This window comes from Clavelina lepadiformis, chromosome 9 (genome assembly GCF_947623445.1).
Source record: "Clavelina lepadiformis chromosome 9, kaClaLepa1.1, whole genome shotgun sequence".
Classification (NCBI taxonomy): domain Eukaryota; kingdom Metazoa; phylum Chordata; class Ascidiacea; order Aplousobranchia; family Clavelinidae; genus Clavelina; species Clavelina lepadiformis.
In genome coordinates this window covers 2305780-2333386 of record NC_135248.1, presented here as the reverse complement: position 1 = coordinate 2333386, position 27607 = coordinate 2305780, and the positions used below count along the sequence as shown (strand labels likewise).

General features: G+C 38.7%; 2 protein-coding genes across 2 annotated transcripts in view; one reads left to right on the top strand and one right to left on the bottom strand.

Annotated features, from left to right (window-relative positions):
* The window catches only part of LOC143471012 (endoribonuclease Dicer-like), a 17852-nt gene extending 2949 nt beyond the window's left edge, over window positions 1-14903 (top strand). The window contains exons 7-35 of the mRNA XM_076969328.1: window positions 190-604; window positions 717-940; window positions 1546-1643; window positions 2150-2305; window positions 2593-2749; window positions 3053-3174; window positions 3355-3475; window positions 3629-3777; window positions 3852-4005; window positions 4126-4231; window positions 4560-4669; window positions 5440-5619; window positions 6370-6468; window positions 6641-6755; window positions 6974-7193; window positions 7551-7706; window positions 8107-8298; window positions 8747-9581; window positions 9819-9942; window positions 10117-10320; window positions 10798-10872; window positions 11127-11321; window positions 11721-11855; window positions 12190-12353; window positions 12649-12880; window positions 13241-13422; window positions 13591-13776; window positions 13984-14177; window positions 14319-14903. Of these exons, the coding sequence (XP_076825443.1) occupies window positions 190-604; window positions 717-940; window positions 1546-1643; window positions 2150-2305; window positions 2593-2749; window positions 3053-3174; window positions 3355-3475; window positions 3629-3777; window positions 3852-4005; window positions 4126-4231; window positions 4560-4669; window positions 5440-5619; window positions 6370-6468; window positions 6641-6755; window positions 6974-7193; window positions 7551-7706; window positions 8107-8298; window positions 8747-9581; window positions 9819-9942; window positions 10117-10320; window positions 10798-10872; window positions 11127-11321; window positions 11721-11855; window positions 12190-12353; window positions 12649-12880; window positions 13241-13422; window positions 13591-13776; window positions 13984-14177; window positions 14319-14481 (5463 nt within the window). The 3' untranslated portion in view covers window positions 14482-14903. The remainder of the gene's footprint in view (window positions 1-189; window positions 605-716; window positions 941-1545; window positions 1644-2149; window positions 2306-2592; window positions 2750-3052; window positions 3175-3354; window positions 3476-3628; window positions 3778-3851; window positions 4006-4125; window positions 4232-4559; window positions 4670-5439; window positions 5620-6369; window positions 6469-6640; window positions 6756-6973; window positions 7194-7550; window positions 7707-8106; window positions 8299-8746; window positions 9582-9818; window positions 9943-10116; window positions 10321-10797; window positions 10873-11126; window positions 11322-11720; window positions 11856-12189; window positions 12354-12648; window positions 12881-13240; window positions 13423-13590; window positions 13777-13983; window positions 14178-14318) is intronic.
* Window positions 14792-27607, bottom strand: LOC143471013 (clathrin heavy chain 1). Its single transcript, XM_076969329.1, has 33 exons — window positions 27425-27607; window positions 27118-27325; window positions 26647-26796; window positions 26309-26381; window positions 26079-26238; window positions 25635-25799; window positions 24761-24934; window positions 24352-24549; window positions 23428-23535; window positions 23049-23237; window positions 22629-22811; window positions 22389-22526; window positions 21876-22097; window positions 21357-21480; window positions 21079-21224; window positions 20778-20921; window positions 20416-20558; window positions 20011-20245; window positions 19647-19769; window positions 19282-19427; window positions 18789-18972; window positions 18518-18710; window positions 18093-18250; window positions 17719-17883; window positions 17448-17555; window positions 17008-17175; window positions 16719-16868; window positions 16362-16553; window positions 16180-16287; window positions 15943-16056; window positions 15651-15872; window positions 15407-15482; window positions 14792-15289 (listed from the first exon to the last, which is right to left on the bottom strand). The coding sequence occupies exons 1-33, from the start codon at window positions 27464-27466 to the stop codon at window positions 15135-15137; spliced, it is 5064 nt and encodes a 1687-aa protein (XP_076825444.1). The 5' UTR covers window positions 27467-27607; the 3' UTR covers window positions 14792-15134.

The following is a 27607-nucleotide window of genomic DNA, read 5'->3' as shown; positions in this document are numbered from 1 at the left end:
ATAAGAAACAGTTAATTTAGCAGACAACACGTTTTGGCTCAAATCACGGCCATCTTCAACTTCTATGCTTTAAGATCTACATTGATTTTTTTGCTTTGTTTCTGTCGTTAGTTCAGTCTTTGGGTCAGAGTCTTCGATTTTTTTCTTTCTGTTGGCTATTTAGATCAAATATAACCATTCCATTGACAGGTAGAAGAAGACACTCTGATCAGGACAATAGACTGGGAAATAGATGAAGTTTTGCTGGCCGCAGAAAATAAGAGCAGTGATGCTGAGTCACCCATAAAGTCGAGTAAAAGCCCAACAGACCACAATGCTGTCCACCCAAAAACTAACAATACTATTGAGATCAACAATTATCTAAAATTATCCAAAGCTGAAAATTCCACAAAGAATGATGTCACCACTTCTGTTAACGGCTTGAAACACGAGACTCCAGATTCAGTCAGTGAACGTCATAAGAAACTATCAAACTATCATAAGAAAATAGGCGATTTTGATCGTGCTTCTAAGTATGATAATGACAGAGGGATGCAGCTGTGCGTTACACCGAAAGCTGTGTTAAAAGAGATTCTTCTAATTCTAGATGTGCTTGGGCCCTGGTGTAAGATTCTATGTTTTTTCATATTATTTCGCATAAGCACTCATTAAATCATCACATCGTAATATCTTTAACCCACAAGGACCAGCCACATTTATTAACTATTTATACACAGGTGTGTACAAACTTGTCGTGCTTGTTCTAAAGCAACTGCAAAAATCACTAACCAATGTTGAAAGAGAGTACAAGGCCGCCATTAAAGACCAAGTTGAAGATGAAATAACTAGTGGCAGAATTTTATGGGAGAAAACATTACTTCAGTATGTTCAGACCAAACTGCGAATGATCTACACAATGTGTCATCATCACATTGGAAGCAACAAGGCCTTTGACTTTCAGGTAGACACGTTTTGTCAAAAGTTTGTGTTGGTTTGGCACTAAGTAAGTTATTAGGACTTAAGACTTGAGTTTTCAAATCTCCAGCAGTGCCTCATAGAAAAATAGAACGTTTACTAACTAAGGATCATTTAATTACAAATCACCAGACCACGATTCTAGTACAGTTATTTCCCAGTTTAGTTTGCACCCGTTTAAGTTCATAGAAATTTATCACAAAATCTAGAACTTTTTGAGAAGTTTATTAGTACTTACAGTAAATTAAACTTGTCAACTTAACATGAAAAAAAAGGTAAACAAGTACCTTTACTTAAGTTCACGAAATATAAAACATATCATGAATAATCAGCTGATGCATATTTGCGCATATAGTTTACAAAATGCTTCTATTTTACCTACAAAAATATAAGCCTAGCTTTAGTTAAGGCACCCATTAGTCTTGCTGATATATACAGTACATCATGTAGTGCTACGCCTATTGCATAGCCATTGTATTTACAAAATCATAATTGCTAAGGTCATGCAAACTCTTTAGATTCAAGTTGGAAACTAATCGGTACCTTACTGGTATGTGTTCCAACAAAAATTAATTTTAACCGGTTTTCTAGTTTGTGACACCCAAAGTGCATCGACTTTTGCAAGTGTTGAGGGAATATCAACCAATATCAGAACCCGAGAAGAAGCAAGCACACAAGTACAATGATCGGTGAGGATAGGTTAAGGCTTAGTTTGTATCACAACTGATAAATGCTAATGAATTGTTGGCTCGATATCGTAGTTATGGGATACGAGCTTTGCAATATGCAATACACAGTCCGAGTCTTTCCTTAGTGGGGTTCAACAATGTATGTCCTTGGTAAACTGGGTCAAATTTCAATGAGATTCTAAACCACAAAATTCCATTTATCGGAAAGTGCATACCTTCAGATATTGTAATTATAATATGTTTCTGAAAAGATACATATAATAAGCGAATGGTCATACAGCATGGCTACTGTATGGTGAGGAAACTGAATAATCTTTCTGTCCTGTTTAAATATGATGTAGCACAGTGCCGCAAACGAGTAGAATTTGGAAAGCCTTCTTCCCCTACCATATATTTCTGTTCAAACAGGGTTCGTAAGAGAGATAAGCACAAAGCAACACCATAAGTTATGCACGATGAATATAGCAATCAACAACACGCTTTTACCAAAACATCACTTTTAATAGGAATGAAGCGGATTATGTGTCGTGGTGGCAAGATTCTGACGCAGAAGACGAAGAAGACAACGAAACTGTCGAAGACAAGAAAACGGAGAAAAAAGATGACGGCTACACATCCCCTTTCACGAATACACTGTGCGGGATTGTTTTTGTCCACGATAGGTGGGTCCTGCCGTAACTAGTGTTTCTTGGTGTCTTTTCGCTTACCAAGGTTTATTTTCTGTCATCTGGTATTGTTTGATGATAATCTGCCAACAAATGAATAATATGTACCAAATCAGTGATTCCCAACATTTTCGTGGTTGTGGCTGCAATATTTTCTTTCTCTTGAGCCCCCAACGTCAAAATTGCTACCTAATAGGATATTTACAAGGAATTAAATACAACTCACCAACCCCAGGTCGGAAACCACTGAGCTAAGTCATAAACTAAATAATTTCTGATGACAGATGTGTGGCCATGATGCTGCAAAAGCTCCTTCGAGATATTTGCAAAGAGGAAAAGAACCTGAAGCACGTCAACAGCACATATCTGTCTCCATCGGAAGCAAACCCTGCCAGACATGACTTTGATACTTCAGAGACAGACAAGAGCAAACAGGAAGAGGTTGGGGACAGGGGTGAATTTGGGTTCCAGGGTTTTGGCGGCCTTATGTTGACCCACTGAGGTTAAACTTCAGTGACCCAGATAGTCGCTGTTGCAATGATCAAAGAAACTGAAAGCGGTGCACGTGGTTGTAAAAAATGATTTAATCGCATAGATCCCTCTTAATGCACTTCTGTAATTAAGAAAAGTTTCACCTGTTAAACAAAATTTAAGAAACTGCAAACGAGAAAACAAACGAACAATGGGTATCTGGTTTCTGTAGTGTAAAAATCAAACTTAAGATCATGATTTGTGACTGACCAGGTGCTAAGGAAGTTTCGGAGCCATGAAAGCAACCTTCTTGTATGCAGCAGCAGCTTAGAAGAATGTGCTTCATTGCCGAAATGCAACCTGATTGTCAGTTTTGATGTTCCCGTTTCCTACAGGTACTGCTTTTACAATTTGCATACATCTAATGGACTTTCAGTGTAACTTTGATGCGCTGGACACAGAACCACCTTGCGTATGCTTAAAACCTGTTTCAAGCAATTTTTTAACTTCACTAGCATTGTTTAAAGGCTGGCCTATAAGTCAGTGATTTGTATTGATAAAAACTTGCAATTTAGGTCGTACGTTGAATCGAAGAGTCGCGCTCGTGCCAATACGTCTGCATATGTGATGCTGGTGAGAGAAAATGAGAAAAAGGAATTCATGGAGAAGTTACAAGAATATAAAAAGATAGAGGAAGTATGTATGGCGTGGTGACTACTAAACTATTTGCAAAATTGTCGAAAAATGTAAGCATTCCCTTACATACGTTTTAACAACGCCTAAGCACAACAGTAAGCATATGTGCAAAAGGGCAAGAAAAATACCGTTTTTGAAACTTGTTTTAAAAAGGTGCTTCAGGGTCCAGTATGGTACGACGATAATGATGTCAATGTGGAACATAGGGAAGAGATGGAGGATTATGACGACATAATTGCACCTTACTCAACTTGTTTAAATGCAACTGCAAATCTACAGAACGCCATTAAAATAGTGAACAGGTGAAACTGATTCCGGTATGAACTTGTAAAAAAAAGCTCGTCAGGTTCTAATTTTGTTAGAAATTTTTATGCAGGTATTGCAGCCGTTTACCAAGCGACCCATTCACATATCTAAGTCCACACTGTGACATCACAGAAGAAGTTTGTACTGACTATTTTGGCAATCAGGCTATGTACCAATGCACTCTGCAACTGCCCATCAACTCCCATGTCAGGGAACCGATATTGGTGAGTATGAATCAGAGCTCACAGTACAATGGCTACCATGAAGTTCTACCATTTGTAGCTTCACAACTTACTTGTTCCCCAGTTTAAGGAACCTGTCGTAAGGTTTTTTCCATTTTCCAGGGTGTCTCCATGCCTACTGTTCTTCTTGCCCAACGAGCCGTTGCCGTAGAAACATGCAAACTTTTACACGAAAGTGGAGAATTGGACGATAATCTTATGCCCATTGGTGAGTTTGGTCTTCCGGGTCATGGCCATTACCAACTTAAGCAATCGAGGGTGGTATTTTAAATGCCCATTATCTGAGGTTAATAATCTCTAGCAACAACACAATTAATCATTGATTGATTCAATAACTAATTATTAACTGAAGTACCTAATTGACAATCAAGGGTTGTCGCACATTTTGGGTTTTTAAACTTGCTTCATATTATTGACCAATTTTCTTGGTACTTGCGGATTCCATTTTCACAGACAACTGTGCACAGTATTGAGCAGGAATATAGCAGCTTTTTCGTATTGTAGAATGTTCCTTTAAACTTTCAATTGTGCTTTAGGAAAAGAAACTGTGAAATATGCCGAAGAACTCGACCCATGGAAAGCCGAATCAACCACTGTGCCTGGGCGTCCAGGATCAACAAAAAGAAGGCAAACATATGACAAAGAGGTGCATTACCTTGTACCAATATCAAGTATACTGCTTAGCTACTGCAAGTAATACATCGCGGGCTGTAATGTTTAAAACCTTTGCTCACTCTGAGCCTCACATGTGTAGTTACTTTTGTGTTACTGTTAGTGCACTTCCATTGAGTTTGGAACAATAGTAGTTTCCATAACGCCCATACATATGGGTTTTGTTGCAGTTTTAAGTGTTTGTGTTGGCCAAGTAGCAGAATCACTTGAACACAAACGCTCCGGCATGTTTGTAATGGAATTGATTAAACCGTGTTCGTCAAACATCATTAAACATGTATCATCTACTGTACATGGGACAGAAATACTAACACTACTACCTTTTTGCAGTGTTCTTCTATTCTTTTTGTGCTAATAGATGTTAAGAACGGAGTTATTGCTCTCAACATGTTATAGTTTCAAATGGGCATGCCGACAACTAAACCGATATCTTTATGTTGAATGCTCCTGGGTCGATTTGTTCATGGGTTGAGTTGAATGCCCACCTTGCCTGATTTCTTCTGCTCGTATGAATCGTGTTATGGGGCGTTGATTTTGCCGATGGTTTATGCTAATATACACCTCACATCACTGTTAGTCATGGCTTCAATTGAAGATGTGCAATGTGGCAGATAATTACACAAATTTACTCATCTCAGTAATAAACTTGTGGAACTTCATGTATTCACTCATCAAGCCGAGTATTTTTGATTTGAAATTCGAAAGCGTATGATATTTTTTAGTTTTTTTTTTTGTATACTTTAGGTCCCAACCACTCTTTCCAAGTGTCTCCCTCTGCCAGAAGAAAGCCTCTTCTTGTATGAGATCGAGATGAAGATTCAAATCCCACTTCCGAACGAGCTCAATGTCCGGATGAGGAAACTTTACTTCCCGGAACACACACCAAGATGCTTTGGCATCCTTACCATGAAACCAATTCCTCAGGTTGGGTGTGTAGTGGCCTGGGTGGCATTTTTAATACCATTATATCATTCGTGGGAAAGTGTTCGCCAGTTATTTATTGAAGTATTGTTTATTGATAAAACTGCAATTGTCGTTTAATATTTGGAAACTTTCCCTAAATAACTTTATGTGAAAACGCCGTTTAGTACGTTACCAGGTGATTTCATAACATCCTAGTTTTAACTGAATGTAATCCCCATTGCCAACGCTTATTTTGATCGTTCGCACATTCTGAAATGTTCGTGTATTTTACGCCGGATATTTCCGTTCACACCGCTCCACGCTGTTATAAGCTCAAACTTCTACGCGAGTAACCGCTCAGACAGAGATACAGAATCGTACGAACGTATTACGTTAGTCGTGTTAATTGTAATTCTTTAGACTTGTTTTAAATGGTGAGTACTAAGTTTGTGATTGTGTGTAATAATCGGAACCTGTACAGTTCCTACAATAAAGGACCGTTTCTGATAAACTGTATCTGTAATATCGTAAGATCTTTCGACTAGTAAAACGTTAGGTTAGAGAATTCTAACCGCACGCAACCACGGAGTCAGATCATTAATTCGGCAGGTAAATTAAGTCCGGATAACATAAGTTAAGACAGATAAACAGTGCAGCAACCTCTGCAGGTGTATGGGAGAAATTTCCCCTAAAAAAGTTCACATTATCTGCAAATTTTTGTAAAGTGCTGTAGAATCTTATAAATAATGTCAGCTCTTATTGGCACATTAGATCCCAGGAACTCCTGTTTTCACACGCTCTGGTGAGGAGCTTGCAAAGTTGAAACTATGCAGAAGTTATTTATCGCTCAGTGCACAGCAGATCAAGCTTGTGAGTTGTCAAGTTATCAGCAGTGAATGATTAATTTTAAATTTGTCTCCTATCTAAAAGATCTGTAGAGTAACTGTCTAAGTATGACTTCTTTAATTGCCATTTATCATACATTTTAAGTTGAGCTATTCTTATTTTTTTATCTAAAACAATGGCGATTGTGACATCACAGATTCGCTCATTTCATCGCTACGTGTTCTCAGACATGCTTCGGGTCGATCGAGTTCCTCTTTCCTTCCATCCTGAGAATTCTTCCTCTCAAATACTGATCGTTGTGTTGGACAGAAGTGAGATTTTTCACTTTTCAATCCTTATTGTTTTTATTGAATATCTTGTGACACATTGGTTAGGAATGGTTATTCTTTACCTATCTTGCATTCCCAGTATTCGATTTTTACTTTTTCGCAAGCAGAGCAGGTAAAAATGCAATGTTTGCAAAAATCACATATTTTTACAGACACTGGTCAACAATTTTTTACACTTGTAAAAAATATTTATTTTGCAGTCCCATCGTCTCGTTACCATCCGCACACAACGGATGTTGACATCGATTGGAGCTTCATGATGAAGACTGATGCCAAACGCAGGATGATTGAGAAGATGAAACGAGATCCTTGGTATCATCACAGGATGTCGGAGCGAACAAAAATATTCACGTTCAATAAAGAGACTTATGAAGACGGGGTTGTGGTGGCAAAGTACAGAAGCTGTGACCAACCGAACAGGTTAGCAGAATATCCCTAAAATTGCTTTCAGCTAGGTGGCGCCAACAGAGAAGTAACATAAACAGTTGATTGACTGAAGTGTGAAAAGTACCAGTACCATAATAACAATTGTAGTAACTGAAAATATTATTATACATGCATCGTAACTTGAAGTATTTAAGTCTATGTCAGTATAGAAATGAAAGGTGTCATTTAGGTACAATATTATGCTAATATTCATATCTGTATTACCAAATCTGTTGACATATCAATACAATACAAATCGAATTTAAAAAGAATATTTAAATTATCAATCAATCTTCTTTCAAAATCATCACATCTCGTTGACTGTAAACAAAAATTTTTGTGCAAATTCAGATTCTACGTCGCTGAAATTAAGGAAGATCTTGATCCATTAAGCAGCTTCCCGTCCAACGAATACCAGAGTTTCAAGCAATATTATAAAGTCAAGTACGGCCTCGATATTCGATGCAACGAACAGCCTTTGCTTGATGTCGACCACACTTCGTCAAGGTAACGTCAGCTCTGGCCTTGCATGTATTTTTCCGGGTGTACTAGTATAGTTTTGCGCAAATTTTAAGAATTTTCCCTGTTTATTATTACATCGTAACTCTCATCTTCTTGTTATTAATTTTCTGTGTCTGTTTATTTATTGTGGGAAAGCGTAGTCAGCTAATATGGTATTGCCATTTATTTCAAACATAAGCAACCAGTTAGACTTGTTCGGGCAACACCTAACGCATAAATGCAGTTTATACACATACGATAAAAACAACAACTTCATATCACATCAAAAATTCCCTGCTTTTGGTACATGTTTCGCCATAAATACTTGTTCGACTTCTTCATATTACATAAACACAAGTATGTACATTTCCAGCTGGTTACACTGACCTTTTTCACCCAACCACAGGCTGAATCTTTTGACACCTCGACATTTGAATCAAAAGGGGAAAGCTCTTCCGATGTCTTCACTGGAGAAGAAGCGTGCAAAGTACGAGAGTCTCCACAATCGTCAGATCTTGGTCCCAGAGTTATGTGAAGTCCACCCGATCCCGGCGTCTTTGTGGAGGAAAGCGGTTTGTCTTCCTTCCATCATATACAGGTGACCACAATTGTTGGTTAATATTTAACAGATGAGGAATAAACAAACTTATTGTTGTTTTTGTGAGTTTTTATTTTATCATTTATCAAATTAAAAGAATTCCAATATGCATTAGAAGCTTTTGATTTGATAAAAATTTCAAAGTAAACTTCATCAGTCCAAGGAAACCACTTTTTCAATGTGTCCTTATACCGCTTCCTTTCTTTATACTTTCGATAGTTTGACGTAATCGAACAGGTCCCTTTAATTATGAGCTACCAAGTTTCCCCTGTTATTGTTTAATTACTGTAAATTACTGTTTAAATACCTTTTTATATCAAATAGTTGTAGCAATGCAGGGTGTATATGGTAAGATTTCGAACATTTTTTATGTCTTGATTGATTTGGTGACTCCATTTCAAACCGAAATTAAATCGTTGTAATTATTTTTAATTTCGATTTCAAACAGAGTCACCCAGCTTCTTATCAGTGAGGAACTCCGTCGAGACATTGCAGCAAAATCCGGGATAGTTGACATCACCCCTCCTCTCGGACACACATGGCCCGATTTGGCCTTTGGCTGGGATGCGCCAAGTTCTAACATCATCAGGAATGAAGAAAAATCTACATCTTCTCCGGATCCAGATGAAGCTAAAGTCGATGCTAAAGAACAACCTGCTCCTGTTAATGAGAAAATTGATCAAAATATTGCTTCAAAAACTGAACAAACTTCGAATTCTGAACTTTCCCAAACTCACAGCGTTTCCCTCTGTTGTGATCATCAGACACATCTGCAGACAAACACACAGACATCATCCAGCACTGTTAAGACGATTGCAGATGAAGATTCTGTTTTAATTAAATCATCGGATTTACAACCTTCTCAAGGAGGGCTGGATGTTGAAGACAAAGAAAAAACTTCCAATGTTGAAAAATCTCCTTATCCAGCTCATACTTTTGATCTGACCAATCAAGATACTTCTGCAGTTCAACAACTTGCAGAGATGTCCACCGAGAATGTTGCCTTTGAAACTGATGATGGTGCTTCCCGTGTTCCAGATTCACCAGATTCTGGGAGCTCAGATGCTTCCTTTTTCTCAGATGACTACGAAACTTATTTCACTTTAAGCGACACTGAATCGGGGCAAGTTTCAACAAAGAAGGTTCATAAACACAGGCCAAAGAAAAAAAGCAGAATGGATGAGAACAAAAATGTTTTAACTCAAAATGTTTTGGAGAATTTCCTTCAGGATAATCCAGTTGATTTGAGTAAAGTCGGTCCAGGGCCTGGAATAATTCTGCAGGTGGGTTCAAGTTTTGGATTTTATGCTTTAAATCAGAAAGTGTTTTCACAGCCTGACTTGACAAATACCTCGCGGCATTTTGTCACAAACGTAATTGCAGTCACGCTTACACATTCATTCCAGATTTACTATGTGTTGAATGCATGGAGCTTAGGTGTAAATCTTACGGAGAACTAACCTGGCTGGTAACATTTTGCATTTATTACAATCGTTGCAATATCTTTGATGTTTATGCAGGCCTTAACTTTATCAAACGCCAGTGATGGCTTCAACTTAGAAAGATTAGAGATGTTGGGTGATTCCTTCCTCAAGCATGCCGTCACTGTTTATCTCTATTGCGCTTATCCTGACGCACATGAAGGTATTTTGCGAATCCTTGGCTCATGTATTTATTTACATCTTTATCTTCTTCTGTTTAAAGGATTCTTTGTTTTTTCGTACAATCTCGCTGGTTGATTTTTCTTTCAAACATTTGCAAGAGTTATCAGTCACTGCTTCCAAAGTTTGTTTGAGACATTTTTTCTGAACCCTACAGGAAAGTTGTCGTATATGAGGAGCAAGAAAGTATCAAATTACAACTTGTATCGAATCGGACGAGCGTTCGGACTGGCAAGTAAGATGACTGCCCATATATTTGATCCGACAGTCAACTGGATGCCAGCAGGTTTCATTGTTGGATCTTCCAGTGCAGAAGTGGATTCTGATCCAGATGACCTATCCGATGATGATGTTGAAATCGGTAAGACGTCCATTTGATCAACCACAAAAACTGTTTAACGTTTGTAAATTGTGGTAAAATCTTGTTGTCTTGACTTTTAAAACACAAAATTTCGGATAACACAATACAACTCTATTGGTGCTAGTTGACTATTTTGTATAATTAAACCAACTTCACAAGACTTGAAGTAATCTAATTGTTCCCTTCAAGTTAAAGTTAACAAGCTTTCACTACACCTAACTATCATTAAACTTGCTAATTTTACTTTATTGGAAATGCGCTATACCGTCAAGTTTTACGAAAAGTTTTGTGGTCTGAGTAGTATATAAATTATTTTTTTAACTAATTGGTAACTATCAATTACTACAATTTTTTTTTCTTACCACTATTATTAATTTACTGTTTAATAACTAAGTCTTTCACTTAAATCCGGTTTCTAATTATGTAAATAAATGAAATTTTAGCCCAATATTCTGGAGAGATGTTTTTAAATGCTAGGTGTCTGGACTGGAATACCGGATCATAAAAAGAGATCATCCTCTTCATCAGCAAAAGAAACAACATCATCATCAAGTAGAGATTGTTATGGATATATTTTTATATCACTCTTTAATAACATTTCCTCTTAATTTTTGCCTTTGCAATCGCTATGCCACGGAAAAACTTTGGCTTCTAATTAAATATTTTCCCTAATAACAACAGTAAATAAACTAACTGGCAATTACTAAATAACGTAAAGTAACTAATTGTTAGCAGTGATATTTCTATGCCGCGTATTGTAAATCACGGTATACCCAGCAGTAACACGAACGCATGATATTGAGCAGGCAGCAATCCTTCCACGTCTGCTGCCGGAGCAACTGCGGATGCGGGCAGAATCGAAGTCAATGAAGAGGAACTTTTTGAGGAAGATGAGATCAGGATGATAGACGGGATGTTGGGAGGATGTCTTCAAAATTTAGGATCAAATCTCGGGAGTGAAGTGGTCGGGAAGAAAGGTGGAAACGGCTTGATGGGGATCGGTAATTCAGTCTGTTGTTCTTTTGTCTTTCTATGGGTGCTTGAATGACAAGGAGTCTCACATGCTTTGCTATGTGTGGTTAGAATTTTGTCATACACTAGGAGGCAACGTTGACACCTAACTTGTTTCTTTTGACTCACTGATAATTAATAATTGTCTCCGCCAAAAAGGTTTTCATCAGCATGGTTTGTCTGTCTGTCCTCCAATTTCCTCAAATTATCAGGATACCTTTGCAATGATAATAAAGAACAACTTGTAGGGTTTCAGGGTTGGTTGACACTTTTTGGGGCCGCGCTAAAAGGCGAAAGTTGCCCTGGTAGAGATCAACAATATTCTCGTGAAGACGCATGCTACGAAGTGGTTGTTACTATTAGAGTTAATAAGTAGATATTTACTTTAGATTTAGCAGAAATGGTTTCCAGTCACCAATCCATGCACTTTACCGATAAAGCAGCGTTACGACAAAGTACACTCCCAAGCAGTACCAGCACCGATGATTTTGTGATTGACACTTGGGCACCTGTTGACTTGGCAGGTAACTATCAGTTTGTCGCTTGTATTTAATTGGTAGCTACAGTAGAACTCCGGTAAGTCGGCCATCCAAGGGACCGTTGTCGAATGGTCGTGTTAGTGAAACTGAACACCATTCATTGCAACAAGAAGATATTCCCGACCGCGTTTAAGTGGTCTCGATAACAAGATAGTTGCGTTATCAAGGTGGTCGTTAACCAGGGTTCTCTTGCATGTTGTTAGCAAATTCCTTTTACAATTGACGAAAAAGTCACTTTAACCGAATCATGTTATTAAAGAAACTGAAAAAATATCAACAAAACTCCGGAGTAATTCAATGTCAGTTGTGTCATTTTCAGGAAAACCACTTAACAGCACAGATCCTTTGATGCTTGATCTTCACAACCAACACTCCTTGGCTGATAAGTCGGTCGCCGACTGCGTCGAGGCATTACTTGGTGCCTTTCTGACCTCTTGTGGTCACCGGGCTGCTCAGCTGTTTCTCTGCCATCTGGGACTCATGGTCAGTTGTTTTCGGATCGTTGGATGTTTGTGACACTGGAAAATATTAATGATAGCTTGTGCAGAGTATGAATAGTAAAGACATAGCAAAAAGTTTTGTAACTGTAGTCAGCGTTTTTGGGAAACAAAATGGTTTCTTTCTTCAACGGTCTCTCAAAATTTCTAATTAATAATAATAATAATAATGGCCAAATTAGGTTACAAAATGTTAGTTACATGAGCGCATTTAACATTGAGTTTTAGCTATTTCAATAAAATTGAGAAAAGATGTCTATGTTTAAGTTTAAATTTTCCAGGTACTTCCACAAGTCGAGTCGCCAGGAAACTCTGAGAAAACCGTCGATCGCTTCAAGCACCTAGTTCCGCCACCTAACAAGACCTTGCAGCACCATAAAATGGGAGCAAAGTTAGACCAACTCTTACAGGGCATGGCAGGATTCGAAAAGAAAATCGGATACACTTTTAAGAACAAGTCCTACCTGCTACAAGCTTTAACGCACGCCTCTTATTTCTATAACACTATCACAGGTTGGTGGTAGGGAAAGGAAGTTTAATGTTTATTTAGAAATTGCCGGTGACATTCTTAACAGCTGTATATAAATAAACAAAAGTTGTATACCATTCACTTGGTCATAATTACATAAAACAACCAAAGATTTCAGTGTCGTTTCTGCATATTGATTTCTGAAGAGGATGCCAAAGTGGTTTTATTGTAACTGAATGTCACAGCAAAGCAAGAGCTTTAGTTTTGATCCACCTTGGTCAACCTAACAGACGTTGCTACGTCCGAAATGGCTTTTGTCATAATTTGCTACAGTTATACTGTTATTCGGTCCAGGTCATACATGTTGTTGATTTTCACGAATTGAAAACTCCGATCATTTGCAGACTGTTACCAGCGACTTGAATTTCTGGGAGACGCGGTTCTAGATTTTTTGATCACTCGTCATTTGTTCAACGACAGTCGCCAGCATGCGCCTGGAGCGCTCACTGATCTCCGCTCTGCTCTCGTCAATAACACAATATTTGCTTCTCTCGCTGTCAGATACGATTATCACAAATACTTTAAGGTGATGTGTTGAAGTATTTTGGACTATTTCTAAGATTTTAGGAAAATGTAAAAGTGAGGATAATTCGTTCGTTCGTTTCATTTCGGAAATTTTTTTCTTACGGCATGACCGCAGCGACAATTCTCATTTTTAATATCCCGTGATAAATTCCATCCTTTAAACTTTCAGTCGATATCTCCTGATCTTCAGAAGATCGTGGAGGAGTTCGTTTTCTACCAACAGAAGCAGGAGGAGACACAGGGGATGGATGCTCAATTGATGCGGCATTACGGGGAGAGCCCGATGACACTCGATGGATCTGAGCATCCATATATGGACATAGAAGAGGAGGAAGCAGAAACAGAGGATGTGGAGGTGAGGAGGAAATTTCCTCACAATTCTTCGTCTTGATGTTTTTCATTTATTGACTCATATTCAATTCAAAAGGAAGTGAATATGTTGTATTATTTTTGAATTGGTATTTATTAACTTTACCAACTGTAAAAGTAACTAGTACTCACGATTCCTCACCGTAATCATCCAGACTTCGTAATAACAATCCTATTTCTTTAACAAATTCAGGTTCCGAAAGCTCTTGGTGACATCTTTGAGTCTGTGGCGGGGGCCATCTTCATGGACAGCGGCATGGACTTGAACGCAGTGTGGGAAGTCTACTCCGCCATGATGCTTCCCTTGATTGAAAAGTTCAGCGCCTGTGTTCCGAGGTCGCCTGTGAGGGAATTACTGGAGATGGAACCAGAAACGGCCAAATTTAGGTGCGTTTGGGAAGTTATATGACGCTACGGCTGCCATTGTTACTAGCTGCGTGTTTGTGACGCCGTTTTTTCGTGGTTAGCATGTATGTCGTCTGCATCCTTAAGCTCTGAGTGTAAACGGAGTATGTCAATCATTTTCAGTTGTGCCGAGAAACGATACGACGGAAAAGTGAGGGTCACCGTCGAAATTATCGGGAAGGGGCGTTTTAAAGGAGTCGGGCGGAGTTACCGGATCGCAAAGTCGGCCGCCGCTAGAAGAGCGCTCCGGGTCTTAAAAGGAGGATTCTCCGACGGAAACTTCTAGAAGCTGTGTCATGTACCGTAAATCGCGCTCCTCACCTCCAGTTACTTAAATCAAATTAATAAAGAAATTCTGCTTTCTTGTTTACTATGTAGCTGCCTAAATCACGTTTTTTGTTACGTAATAAAGAGAGCTTATGATGTAAAATGCTTTCTTATTTGACTAGAAATAACGCATACTAGAATATGCTTCAATAATTACAATGATTGATAAGAAAATCAATACAAGCGAGTTTTTACCGAGAGCCACCACCGCATATATTACGTCATTATCAATTAAGAGCGGTGGACTCATTGTGTAATAATTGGTAGTATTGTTATGTACAACTTGTTTATTATTAGTTATTGATGATGAATTCTATACGCACATACACACTACTACATATGACATAGTAATTACAACGAAAGCACAATACAGTATAAATATGACACCACGAAGGATGCGTCTCTACTATTCGCTATAATCTTGACATTACACAAAATGGGAACCATTATTACTCAGGGGTGTCCAAGAAAAAGCCCCACGCGTAACAGTAGAATGATTGCCAGTGATTTGTTTGGCAAAATTCAATCAGTTCAATCTTAAACGCATTTGTAACAATAGGGGGTGGGATAGAATCAGTTTTACATATTTCGACACACAAAATTATTACGTTGTTACATTCCAAAGTTGTAGCCGCCGCCCATCGCTCCGGGAACGGCGGCAGGAGGCACGCCCGGGGGCATTTGCGGCGCCATTCCGGGCATCTGAGGTGCGACGAAGCCGGGCTGCCCAAAAGCGGGTCCAGCTGTGATCATCAGCTGCGGGTTATCTGCATAAAATTAATAAGTGGTTTAAGGGGGTGCGACAAGTATATATATCCAGCAAACTGGACGCTCTTGTGGTATTCAGCTACATCTATCGGTGCTGGTAACACTAGGAAACTTACCATAAACGATGGGTTTGTTCTCAGTCTGTTCCTCTTCCTGTTTTCTCACGCTCTCGGACGTTTCCAGCTTGTCCACCTTGAAACATAGCCCACTACTTAGAACCGTCAAACGTCACAATGCATTATGTTATCGTCCTGTCACACCGCGGTGACGTAGTTTCTTAATAAATAACTTCTACTACTTCGTAAAGTAAACTAGCACACGAAAACCTCAGAATGCGTTATGTCATTGTCGACGTCATACCTTGGTGACGTATTCCCTCATGACCTGGATGAGGAAAGGCATGGCGTAGTCGACGATGCCGAACCTCCAAGATTGTTCGAGCACGACATCTGGACGCAGAAGGTCATAGCAGGTGTAAAGGCACGCGCTGAAGCATTCGAAACGCCGACGCTCCAGAAACCACTCAAGCAAATCTTCCGCCAATTCCGTGTCACGTGATTCGCCAGCGTACGTCATTGCGTCCTGAAAGTAAAAGTCTTGAATGACACCATCCGTGATATGCGTGCTGATGACCCGAAATATTTCTAAGTACCTTGTAAAGCAAGTCCTTCTTGCATAGTTCGACGGACTGACGCCATCTGTTGTTGCCTTTGTACAGGTAGGCGGAGATTCGACGGAATTCGATCAATTCGTGTTTTTCGAGTCTCTAATGTTGAAACAAAATCAAAAACAATAAGTCATTGTATTGGCAGTAGCAATAGCGAGCCGTGCCTAAAAAGTAAGGCTTGTCATATGCGCAAGAAACTATGATGGTCATTAGTAAGCCCACCTGTGCGAGCGTGATCGTGTCGAAGTTGTCATAGGCGTCGATTGAGTTCCTCAAACCAGCGTAATCTTCTTCTTCGATGAGAAGGTCGTTCAAAGCTTCGTTGATCGCCTTATTTGAAAAATAAATTGTAACGTGAGTTTTATTGAAGATACTATCACGAAAATCAAAGCGCAACAATATACCTTGTTGTTATGGTTCTGGACAGATCTCAAGTACGGCTTGACCAGTGGCAACTGCTGGATTTTACGGAAGAACGCCACCGCTCTCGTGTGGTCCATGCGGGGTGTGAGTACGTTCAAAAGGTCGTTGATCAGCATCGGTTTGTAATCGAGATAGAATTGCAAGGACTTATAATAAAGCTCGATGTTGGCGACCTGAGATTGACGACCGTTTAATTTTTTTTCTCATGCTAGTCTAGTATAATGACCTCCATTGATTAATGGAGTTCCTAAGGACAGATTTACGCAAAATACTCGGTTTCAGGTATACACTTTCATGTCTTATGATAAAAAACAGCTTGATACTTTCGGGGCCATTACCTTGGTGATGATGTCTTTGAATTGGCTCTCCCGCCAAGCGTCGGTAGGATGGGCCATCATGGTAACAACGGCGTTGTCGTATTCCTCGTATTTGTCATACAGGAACACCAGCTCGGCCCAGAGATGGGCTTGTTCAGCGGCACGTAGCACCTGCGCCCGGGAAAAACGAACGTCAAAACTTTATATTAACAAGAGTGAGAGTCAATACACAGAACGCCCAGGCTTTGTATTTCGGTGTCTTTTTGTGGGGGTAAATTTATATATTTTGAATATTTTTTGCCGGTAGCACCTTTGGAATATTGACTCTTGACCAGAATAATTCCAAATGTTCTCTCATCTTCTGCGGCTTATACTTGGAATAGAGGATGGCGAGCTCTGTGAACATTCCCATGTGAGCGCGTTCGAGACCCAACGCCGCCTCGAGCATTGTGATCAATTCTTCGAAGTACCCGCGGTCCTGCAAGGTCAAGGGTCATGTTAAGTGGATAATGGACATATCGGAAACGCAACGCGGGAGCAAAAGCGAAAAACTAAGTGACGCAAATCTTCAAAATCAGCTGCTAAGACATACATTATCCTCTTTAAACAGTGAACAGTGACTTACACAGGAAATTAATGAGTAATTATGACAAGCATTCTCTATCTACGTTTCCGTTCCAGCTGTTTGAAAGCTGAAAAACGTGACACAAAACTATGCTCCTCTGAGCAGTGAAACTTTTTGTTGCAGACCTGATAGTAGCTGATCAGTTCCTCGAGTTCGTCGGCATGCACGACGATATGAAGCCCGCAGATTTGAGCAAGACGGAATTCTTCACCGTCAACGCAAGCAAAGCAGACCTGGGAAAATATTTACTGATAAAAACGACCAACACGCAAAGTGTTCACACTTGATCAATCAAATAATGGTGTATGGTTAATTAACATTAACCTTAAAGAGTAGTAGGTTTAAGAAACACTTTCGCAAAATGACTCTTTATGAAACATAACAGTGCATAGCGACCTCTTTCCAAGTTCTTGTGGAATTTGCCTTGCGGGCAGAATCGACAGCAGTTTGGTATTCCCCGAGGTGTACGACAGTGGATGCCAGACGGGCGAAGTTGGAAATGTTGTTGAAAAGAACTTTTGCGGCTTCGTACATTTTTTGATCAAAGCAACGGTCGCCGACCTGGCAGCGTTAAGGAAACAATAAATTTTGAAGATGAAATTTTGTGACAAAAGGAACAATAAAACGTTTAAAAATTATGCACAGCATACTGCGTTTAAATCCTAGAAACAGACGCGAATTAATAAATTCAATTAAACAGTTGCATATAGACATTGCTATGGCTTAAAAATCAACCCAGCTCTAAGAAATTATAGAATTCAAGACACTACCTGTTGAATGTTGGCATTGTTTGGTCCGCTGATGAATTCTTCCAGGTCAGCCAGTCTGTTGGTCTTTGCAAAAGCGTAAACAAGTTCGGTTTCAACGTAGGATTCTCTCGCTTTCTTGCGAGCCATCTGCAGATAGCGGACCAAGTCCTCCCAGTTTGCTGTGATTGTAACACAAGATGGTCGCGTGATTATCGGTATTAACTAGTTGTTAGTTAAGTAATGGGTTGTTAAAACGCTTGCTGATAACATTTGGATTGATGAGGCAAAACTTTGGGTTGCAAACTAAAATCTGTTCTTTAAAAAGTAGAAAAAATTTGGAGAGAAAATGCCACCAGAAATAGCGAGATTGTTCACCTGCTAACATAACAGCAAACAACACTAGTTAATTACCACAAATCAATTGCTACGTTAATTGTTCAACTGACCAGATTTGTTGGACGCTTCCACCACCTCCATGTAGGCACTAGGATCATCAGCTTTTATGTAAGAATCAATGGCCTCCTTTACCATACCAGCATTTAACTGCGCACGAGCAAGCTGGGACCACACGGTCGGTTCATTGCAACGTTCGGCGAATTCGTAAGCACGGTCCAAATTATTGACATGTTCGATCAAAACCTGAGAAGCAAAAAGATTTACTAGAATGCCGTTTTCTGGCGAAGATTTGTTGCGATTTCTGTGATATGATAAACGCACCGATATAGCCGATGTGTTGACGTCAAATTTGTTGAAGATGGCAAACGCTTCTTCGAAAAGCTCGTTCTGAATGGCGATGTTAGCAATATCGGGAGCATCATAGTTGTCAAGCTGGTTGATGTAATCCATGACTCGGGAGCTGTCTGCCTTTATTGCTGTCAATATGAGCAGATTCTGAAGATTTCTGTAATAAGGGAAGACATGGAATTGAGATTTTTGGTCTAGGGTAGCTAACTTCGTAGATGGTCACACTTGGTCATTGGTCAAGTATTTTTACAAAGTTCATCGTTCAAAAGATAATTTTCCAAAACAAAAAAGCCAAACTTTTGTGGTTAATTTTAAAGCGCCTGTTAATGATACAATTCTACCGAGTGGTTTGTGGTAAAAACTGTAGTGCACAAAGCCTAGTAAAAATGCTTAAGTGATAAACGTTAGTTAGTAAAATAGTAAATTAGGAAAACGTTGATGACATCATAGAAGAAAAACACTTGACCTGTGATCAGAGAACATGGAATTGTCAAGGACAATCTTCTCCAGAAGTTCAATCAATTCATTTGGAAGATCGGCCGACATGAAAGCTTTCACAGCGACTGATATCTCATCAGGATCCTGAGCCTCACCCAATGCCGTCTGCACAACCTACGAAGAAGAAATTTTAACACATTAAAGTTTCAGATGTTTCAAATTGCACCAAAGCTTTGAAGCATAAGCAATTAAGCATGTACGTTTGAACGGACAATTTCAACATTAAAGTATGGTACAGATATGGGCATCAGTGCTTTATCATTGATGTGTCTGTGATTATTTGTACTAACAAAATAAACAAGTGGTGCACATTTTAACCTATGTTATAAATACCTGGTCAATAAGCTGCCTTCTGTATTGGTTGGTGTCATCCAAGACCTTTCCCCAGAGCTCAACGTCTTTTCTGCGAACTAGGTATCGAGCTTCAGACTTGAAGAGAGAATTTTCATTGCAGAGCTGTAATTCAGGAATGTTGTCATGTTACGCAGATGGCTGGTAATTTACTGTTAGTGATAATCAAAAAAGATCTGTGCGTAAACAATCTAGACTTTGCAAGTTTAAACAGGACTTCATCCACAGTCTTGGTTGATGGTGGTGCAACCATACAGCCAATAATACAAAATTTATGTTCCATGCAAAGTTGAACAATTTGATTAATAAATTAGCAATTACAGGATATTCAAAAGCCAGTTCTTACACTTATCAATTCATCATCACACTGGCCACGCTCGTAGCAGACACAAGCCATGTGAGGGTCACGCTTCTCGCAATATTTCCCGACAACCCGGCTGTCATAATACGGGTTCTCACGCAAAAAACGCTCAGGGTTGTTGTTCGAGTCGATGTAGATCTTCGCAAGAGCATTGTGGGTGGCCGGCTCCTCCGATCCCTCATGGACACGGGATTCAAGCCATGGCAGGAGGAGCTTGAGCCTGAATGTCATGGATGCAAATTTTGGTATTTTTTAAAACTAATAAAATACTCTTTTGCTGAAGATTGATGTAGAATCGTTGAAGATCAGAAAAAGATTAAACAAAAACTAGCGCGGTAAAAATGACATAAAAGACATCATCATCATAATCTCCTTATCATCTTATCCTACCTGTTCCTCTTCTCAACTTCTTCAACGAGCTCATCAGTGGAGAATTGTCCACGCACAATCATGATCAAGTTCTTGATTGTGTCCTCCTGACAGTCAACATCCAGCAATCCTCCAACCACAACTGGAAGTCGAGATGGATTGACCTGGGAAAGAGGTAATCATTTAAAACTTCATGAAACAGACAAACTTTTAAACTTACCAAACCAAACTATGAAAGAAACAACACTATTGTTAGTTATTATCACAAAAGCGATTTGCAAACTTTAAAAAACACAATACTAATTCTTAACTTTATCACACATGCTGACACGTTATGCTAATATTAAACACCAATAGATCTAACTTTTGAAACAAGCTCCTACCTTCTGTACATAGATCTCAATGTACTTCGGAGTGTTGTTACGATAGAGATAAAGTACGAGATCATGGACAAAGTCGAATCGATCGCAAACAATAATGAGTGGAAGTTGATCTGTAAGTTTTGCTTCTTTCAAGAAATTCTTGACCTAAAGTTGATGACAAAAATAAATGAAACCAGTAGTTAGCATTGAGATCTTCAGAACCTGCAAATCGCAAGGAGAGCCGTTTTTATCCCAAAATCGACAGGACATCCTTATATTTTTAATAATTAATATATTTATTTTTAATTATTTCATCCTTTACCTTGTCTGGGTCGTAGCAGTTGCTTTCACGACAGATTCTCTCCACCTCTTTGATCTGGCCGGTCTTACAAGCAGCCTGAATGTATTTGAAGTGTACGTCTGGGTCCTGGCTAAAGTTCACGATCGACCCCAGGAAATAGAAGAGACCTGGACAACAATATACAAATGAAATAAGAACCCTGCTGTGCTATTCCATCAAATTCTCATGCGGTTGTTGCAATTGCAAAATAAATACATTATTAATATGAATTATTTTGTTGTGATGCAACGGTAGCTTGCCTTCAAAGCTCTTGAATGATTCAAAAAGTTCAATCAATTTCTCAGTGGTCAGCTGCTCATGGTATTTTGTGGCGACTTGCACGCACAACTGCAGGTTTTGACGGATGTTTGCCGTCAGCATCGCCTGAAAAATTAACAATACCAATCAAAAACCAATAAATAAAAGTCAACTTTCTTTTATGCTGGACTTGCTGCATGTCTTATAAGGGAGGCCCATGCCTAATAAGTAATAAAGCCTTTGAGGCAGCAAAAGTGAGTTACACTGTGTTGCAGTGCATGGCATGTGAAAAACGATATTCATCTCTTTCGTTTAACTCCTTTCCCTCCCTAAAACATCACATTTCACTATTGAGTGAACAGAACAATGTTTCAGGCTACTGATGCAAACGGAATTCGAACCAGATACTTTTTGCATAGAAGGTAAGTGCTCCAACCACTCGATTACCACATGCCTTTTGGCTTTACTATTTAAAAGAGTATTCTTTAATTAAACATCTTATAAAGCTGTCAGGAACTAACCTTGAGACATTCCACCGAGTCTTCAACAGAGAGACTTCCGAAGTAGTTCACAAGCCACTCGGGATTGAGCAAGTGAGTGTGGATGATGGCACGCTTGATGTCATAGAGATCGACAAAATGCTCGAGAGCACGTTGAAGGAGTCCAGCTTTCTCACAGAGTTGCGCGACGTGTGCGCGGTCGTAATGCGTAAACATTTGGTTTCCAAGAATGGCGTCTGCAACCTATTAAATCCAAAAATATTATTTCCTAATGATTTTAGTTTCATAGACATCACTGTAGTGGTGATAGTTACTGTAATTATTGTAGCAATGAATTAATCTAGCTAAGATTGGGTTTATAACCACTAACTAAGATAAAGACGGTGATAATCACAAAAAAATATATTTAATATATTTATATTTTGCGTTAAATATTTTGTACATATTTAACGCAATAACATTTTGGAAGTTGTTTTGCAACTGGCACAGTAAACTATTCATCACGACTTTAACGGTGCGGTTCTCTCCTCGTACCTGCGGTGCATGCATCAGGTTCATCTCGAGAAGCCGAGTTTGCAGAGCTCCCTCTGCTGGGCGATTGTTCTTCAGCGCGTCAAGCAGGAAGGCTGTGCACTGCTGAATGAGATTTTGCTCCATGAAAACATCCACAATCTGGAATACAAATTTCAGCGATTCAGAATGTTAAAAGATTAACACAAATGATATAAAATCGCTGATAAAAAAGCCCTGAAAATGACTTCCGGAAAGTTCTACCTGGCCAACGTCAGCCAGTGGTTCATCGTCTTGCACCAACATCATAGCAAACTGCTTTCCTGTCTCCGGATTCACACGCATCACGTTCCTGAGTAAGAAAATGTAGTCTGGGGTGTGGCCAACCTTCTTTGCATACAACACAATCTTCTGAAATTGACCAGTCTCAGCAAAGCACATGATGACCTGAAACGCAAGTAATTATGTGTTTTCATTTACTGGATATGTAGAAGATACTAGATATGGAGACTTTAAAATTCAATATGAAATTGGCAAAAGATTAAAGTCAAGCATTTACAGAGTGTCCACTACAGTACTAGAGAATTTCAGTTAACATATCTCTTAAGGTCTCCATATCAGGCAGCTAAGTTATTTGCAGTCTTGCCGGTCTACTACAATCTGCTTCAAAGATACTTTTCACACCTTATTTGGCACATTAGCCCTTAGGTAGATGGAAAGCGCAAGGGTTGAATCGACGGGCTTCACAAGATCCCCAAGTTCCTCTGAGCATTCGAGTTTCTCATCCTTGAGCCATTTCTCCATCAGCTGCTTCCTTCCTTGCTGGAGCACAGGACGACACAACTCCAGTGACTCAAATTTGTTCAGTTTGCCCTGTGATTACAAGTGAAAATAACTTTCAATGGAACTGTTTTCTTTTATCAAATAGAAAAAAGAACGAAGTTTAACCAAAAAATTTTTTATGGTGATGCTTTACATACCAACCCACAAAAATGCGATCTTTGCAAAAATAAGTTGTTACATCACAGAGCATAAAATGAGACACAACTACGTTACTTTTTACCTGGTCCAGCAGTATTCCAAAATATTGCAAGAGCGGTGGTGAACTCTGTCCTGGCTGCACAGGAACCGACAAGAACTTCTGGATAGTCTGGCTTGTACGAAGGATGCCCTAATCATTTCAAAATAACTTTTGTCACAATTTCTTAATTTTTAACTGTTTAGTTTTAATTTTTTTCAACATGACCACTTAAGCGGAAGAAGTTTTACATAAAAATATTCAGTCTTATAGTAACAGAAACACTGGTAAAATTAATTGGATGGTGGCTTTAAATGAGTTCTGAGAAATTTAATGCTTATACTCCTGAGCACAGAGTTGAACTGTAGTAAAACATAATTTACTATTTGGCAATAAAATGACTTAAACGGACACTTATTTAAGGTATGGCATCAAAAATTCGCTCTACATACGTTATAATTTGAATAAACAGCTGTTTGCAGTGAAGAGTTTTTACTTCATGACAAATATTATGTCCTCTTGTTGAGTCATACATTAAGTTATCAGGAAATGTTTAAATGGACCTCAACAGTAACTAAAACCTTTTTGGTATGTCAGAGAAAAAACGGAATTGGTCGACAAACAATGGTAGTGATTTGTACCAGTGCAAATAGACTCGTTACCCAGTATATCAGCTATCGTATAGCGGTACTAGCCGGATCTGTACACAGCATTCAATAATTAACCAGCTGCACAAACTTTGAATCAACATTACACAATGCAAGATTTTGCAAAGCACCTTGACACTGATTAAAAGGTACTTGTGCAATTTTGAATTTACTGCATGGGTATAGCATTTTATGCCTTTATTTCCGAATGAAAGTCTAAATAGAAACAGCTGCCAAAAAAGAACAAACAATGAAAACTATACTATCCTATATCCTATATATATACTATACTATATATATCCTATATAAAACTATCCTTTACCTTTGGTGCATTGGCTGCTACCTTGGCGGCCTCAGAATAATTTCCTTGGGCAAAAAGGGTGTTGAATTTTCTTGAGAAAAGATCTTCTGCGCCAGCAAGATTGTTGCGAACAGCAAATCGCAGAGCAAGATCCGGGTTGTGAAGAGTGTTGGTGATGTATGGAACCACATTGTTTTCATCCACGGACACAGACAAGACCTTTATGGAATACAACACATTTTTCAAGTGCAATGACATGAATATTTTGGTATTTAAATGAACAAAGATCAATTTTTGTTGTGTAGATTTCAAAGTTAATCAATATAATGTTTGGTCCATAGAGGTGCAAGATTGAATATCATTGGTGAGGTTGTCTTCTGTTTCTAGTTTGACAGGCGTGTAGAGATCAGATGTATGTATAATTGTGTACCTGTCCTTTCCTATTGACACCAATCAACCCACTGCTTGCATCGTGGGGAGCCGTCACGAAGATGGTATCTGCACTGATGCGGTTCATGAAAATACATACGGCTGTTTCAAGATCATACATGTGAATGTATCCATATTTGGTCACAACAAATACCACATGTTGTTTCGGTGATACCTGACATAAAAGAAACCCTTGTTTATTCATGACTGAAAAAACTAGTTTTCAAATAAAAAACAACAACAGGCATAGAAGAAACTAACATGGTCAAAATACAGGAAAAAATACAGACCCCAATACAAGTTGTATGTGGGTGTACAACACATTACATACAATACGACTAAGTAACCCTACAGCTCTCTTATCAAGCTAGACTGGCTAAGTGCACAAATCAGCTCAACAAAATCTTCAAAACCGTCAAGCAAACCCAGTTAGAAAAATTTGTGCTGGAACTTAAAAACCCAACAAAATAATGGATTGAATTTATTTAAGCAACTATATCAAGTTCATGCATGGACGTGGTCACTGACTAGCACATAGGCGGTCAGTGGAAAGAAAATCAATATTAAAGGCTAAAGCTTCTGGAATAATCCCAGAAAAGAAATTAAGCAGATTCTTCTCCACAGAGAAAAATTTCATTACAGGGGCACCTAATTACTTTGCAGAGCGATACTGGCACTACCTCACTGTGAGAATGTGCTACAGGAAGCAATAAAAAACATTGCTCTTAACGTACAAGCCACCACACCAATTCTTTTAAAAACCGTGTCCCCAAATGTATATGATGAAGTCCACAAATACCATTTTCAGAGATATACGCAATTTGTAACACAATGTTCTTGTAGGCAACTTATATATATAACGAGCAAATTTAAACCTGCATTGCAACTGGAAAGTCATTCTGAGCCTCTGGTGGAAAGAAAACATCAACTGCCTTCTTTGCAAATGGTTGGTTACCCGCAGCTGGCGCACCAACTTCTATTATATGAAGTTTTCCACCTTGAGCCCCACGGACAGCAAAGCAGAACAAAGTGGATTCCTCCTGTGAAGATAACGGAAGAATTTTTTAACAAAAATGTTGACGTGAACTGCGTTGAGGTTTGAAATGGACTCAAGTACAATGGTGAGAAAATACAATATTTACACAACAAAACTAATTTATGAACAACTTTGAACATTTTTTTAACAAATGCTATAAAACAAGTTTTATAAACTAAAAACTATACTCAAGAACAACAGACTAAGGCTGTTTAGTAGTCTATTGCTGCTGTGTTTTATCAATCACTACACACATTATGCAATGAAGACTCATACACATCACCTTATTCCCTTCCAGTTTAAGTTGAGCAAAAGATGCAGCATGTCCTTCTATGGGCTGGCTTACACGACGCTCAACTGAGTAAAGTTGCATGGCACCAACCACACGATTTGATTGAGCAGAAATACCAACCAAGAGCAACCATTTTTGTTTCTCATCGGTCCTACAGGATTGAAATCATGATTAATATTTTGTTTTAAACTCCATGTATAACAGAATGGTGAGATAGAAACCTGTAATTGATTATCTGGCAGTTTGCAAGACTCGCGTGCTTGTCAAACATTTTCACTGGCTGCTGAGAGTCTCCTGTGTAATAGTAGACATATAGATCACATTACACACAGATGAATTTAATGAGCTTTATTGTACAGTTTAAGTATATTCTTCACATTAAATTTTCAATCAAAAACAGTTAATGAAATGATTAAGTTCATATGATAATTAACTTAAATTGATTTTTTTTATCAGTAAATCTCAAAAAGCAGCAAAAAATATTGATTTGTATGGATAAGTTTAGTAACTGAAATAAGTATCGCTAAAATAAATTATAACTGTCGCTAAAATAAAACACCTTCCATGCTCCAATGATAGACTGATGTCTCAGTGACCAAACCAACCATGTTTGTCGAAATCCATTTCCAGAACACAACATCTTCAGTCATAGTGTGGGCTTTGAGTTTTGACTTCATTTCCATGTTAAAGATTTGAAGAGTTCGACCCGCTGCAAACAAGAAATTTGAAACAATGGCTAACTGGCTGTACAGATGACAGGATTGAAAGAAATTAAGTGCATCGATCAACAACAAATAAACTCGAACTAAAACACAAGTCGCTTAAGCTCAATCAACCAATCAATGCCAAAGTTTTCGGAAACAAAGTTCGTTTTCGAACGTCTGCAGTCGTTGTCGAGCAGCAGTGCATGATATTTTTCATTATTGGTAATAGTAATGTTGTGAATAATGGGAGAAAAAACAAGCAAGAAACACAACTTAAAAAATTCTGCTACTTGCATGTGAAATTACAATTTAAAACCTTAGTTCACCTTTGAGGGCGATAACTTTGCTGGCAGGGTTCATTATGGCAGATTCAGCTGAAATTGGTCGACGAATTGGATTAGCTGAATCAGCAAGGTCAATGATGACAACTTGAGCCTGGTCTGCAACTTTTTCACGAACGCAAATATACTTGTCTGACTCCATAGTTAGTGTGGAAAACCCAATGTTTGCAGCATTAATTCCAATATTTTGCAGCTAAGTAAAACAAAACATAAAAATTTGTTTTTGCTTAAATTTGAGAAAAACCTGGTTTAAAAGTGTAGCTGATGTTCTGCCCAAATCCACAAAACTTACCTGCAAATGTTCTTGGAACTTTATTGGTAAAAGTTGAGCCATGTTGATTACTTGATTATGTCTTCTTGGATTAATCAAATGACGATAAGGGCGGTGCGAGCTACAACAAACCAATAAATTATTTCCGTCTAACTTGTCGCCTCCACGAGAACAAGTCTCTGCAATCAATTAATCTTACATGTA